We start from the raw sequence: 2,392 nt of genomic DNA, 5'->3' as shown, positions 1-2,392 counted from the left end.
ACAAGGAGATCCGTTTCTAGCTTCTATATTTTCTTGGGTGATTATTTGATCACGTGGAAGTCTAAGAAGCAAAATTTGGTGGCATGAAGTTCAACTGAGGTGGAGTATCGTGCTATTGCAGCCACCACTTGTGAATTGATGTGGCTCTCTTCTTTGCTCATTGACTTTCGTATTACAGTTTCATTACCTATCTCGTTACATTGTGATAATCATTCTGTGATCTTTCTCGTAATCTTGTGTTTCATGAGCGGAGTGAACACATTGAGGTAGATTGTCATTTTGTCCAGGATCAAGTTCAGAATGGTTTCCTGCATTTACTGCATTTGTCCTCTTCTGATCAGGTGGCGGATGTATTCACCAAGGCTTTGCAACCCTCACATTTTCAACGCTTAATAAGCAAGATGAACATGCTCAATATACATATTCATCTTGAGGGGGGATAATACAAATTGTAAATGAAGAGTTAGTTACATCTGAGCTGGAGAGTTGGTTGCAATAACTAACATCTCCCTATATATATGGTTGCATGTCTAAGATGGAACACACAAATTGTAAAAGGAAAGAATGATAAGTCTTTCTCTCAAATTTTCTCGTTTCTATTTTCAAAGGAAAGAATGAAAAGTCTTTCTCTCAAATTATAAAAGGAAATAATGCAAAAAAGGACTTGCATGATTGATGTTAATTTGAAGTACAACATTTCTAGAGGGAACTACAAGGAAGCAAAACTTTTGTAAATTGTGGGATTACTACAATTCATCTCTTCTATCATCAATCAAGAGCATAATAGCATCATCAGTGGTTGGATTCCCAAGCGAAGCAAGCCAATTAGATAAGTAGAAAATAGTTCAAGATGAATAAAAAAACAAAGATAACAATACCTATAAAAAGAGTAAAAACAGAAGACAAACATAAAGCAAATAAAATACCTGCTTGCAAATAATAGCATTAGTATGGACAACCCTGCAAATTGAAGCTCCATGGCAGATATCATCTCACAATATATTCTTTAATTACCTAAACAATGAGACAAATTCTAATTGGTTCAAAGTGACAATGAGGAAAGCAAGGGTGGAATCCCTGCTTTAATTTTTGAAATAAAAGAGAAATACTTGCACATTTGTTTCTTACAAGCTTGTAACTTGATTGGTTTAAGCTTGGAAGGCAATAAAAATTTTGAGATTTTGCCCCCTTCCCGATTTCTTATACTACCTAAGATCTTTGAAAATGATTCTTGATAGAGGATATAGAAAATTTTATTATCGCACATGTCAATTAAACAAAGTTGAGCTGTGTCGGTTAAACAGCTGGAAGCTTGCCAGCTGTACTCTCCCAGCTGTGCTCCTAGCCAGTTGTAATTCAGTTATTTACCTTGTATAAATTCCCCTTTATATTGAATAAACCACATTTGTTCTTTTCACTTTTATGGTAACAAAGCCTCGTCGACCCTGTCTCTCTGCTACTCGCATGGCGACTGAAAGTGACCCTTCCTCTCCTTATTTCTTGCATCCGTCGGATAATCCAAGAGCGTTCTCATTTCGAGTCCTCTCACCGGCGAGAACTATTTGATGTGGTGGCGAGCAATGCGCAACGCCCTGCAAGTGAAGAACAACTACACTTTTGTTGATGGTTCATTGCCAAGACCAGAGGATTCCGAGAAGGAGCAAGCTTGGGTGAAGTGTAATTCCATGGTGATCTCTTGGATCTTAAATTCTTTGGCAAGAGATCTCCATGAAAGTGTTGTTTACATCGAAACTATGCAAGAAATTTGGAATGATCTTGAAGATCGCTTCTCTCAGAGCAATGCACCGCACATACACCAACTGAAGCGGGACATTGCTCTGTTACAACAAGTCGGACAATTGGTTGTAGCCTACTTCACGAAGCTGAAGGGGCTCTGGAACGAACTTGCAGTTTTGTCGTTGGTACCTACATGCACATGTGGTACTACAAAGGAGTTTGTAGTTGAGCGTGAATGAGAGCGGCTTCATCAGTTCCTCATGGGACTAAACGAGAGCTTCAATATCATCCAGACTAAAATTCTTAGTTTAGATCCGCTGCCTGGAATCAATAAATCCTACAATCTTGTTGTTCAAGAGGAACAACATCAATCTCTTGTTGGTGTGCAATCGATTCACGCCACAGATGTAGCGGCCTTGAATGTTGTGACAAAACCAAACACAAATTCAGGGGAACCATCATGGAGATCAAAGCTCAAATGTGACTCTTGCAAGAAAGGTGGACACACAAAGGATCGTTGTTACGAGCTACATGGATACCCTGTTAACTAGGAAAGGGAGTGCAATTAACGACCCAAGAAATCCGGTGACACTCGACTGCAGCACAAACATCCGTTGAGACAGAAGAAGTTAAGCAATCTCTTTCTGATAATGCA

At 39.0% G+C, this 2,392-nt stretch overlaps 1 protein-coding gene across 1 annotated transcript; it reads left to right on the top strand.

The window, feature by feature from the left end:
- Window positions 1-1,580: 1,580 nt before the first annotated feature.
- LOC148851332 (uncharacterized) lies at window positions 1,581-1,976 on the top strand. The gene has a single exon (XM_088945677.1). It carries the CDS (start codon window positions 1,581-1,583, stop codon window positions 1,974-1,976), a length of 396 nt encoding a protein of 131 aa, XP_088801803.1.
- Window positions 1,977-2,392: the final 416 nt, after the last annotated feature.

Source organism: Nelumbo lutea, chromosome 5 (assembly GCF_056320005.1).
Source record: "Nelumbo lutea isolate HS-2025 chromosome 5, American lotus-T2T, whole genome shotgun sequence".
Taxonomy (NCBI): domain Eukaryota; kingdom Viridiplantae; phylum Streptophyta; class Magnoliopsida; order Proteales; family Nelumbonaceae; genus Nelumbo; species Nelumbo lutea.
Note: the sequence above shows the minus strand (reverse complement) of the source record. Positions and strands in the feature narration are given on the sequence as shown.

Coding starts and splice junctions, on each gene's coding strand:
- LOC148851332 (XM_088945677.1), top strand. CDS start 1,581: ATGCGCAACGCCCTGCAAGTGAAGAACAACTACACTTTTGTTGATGGT.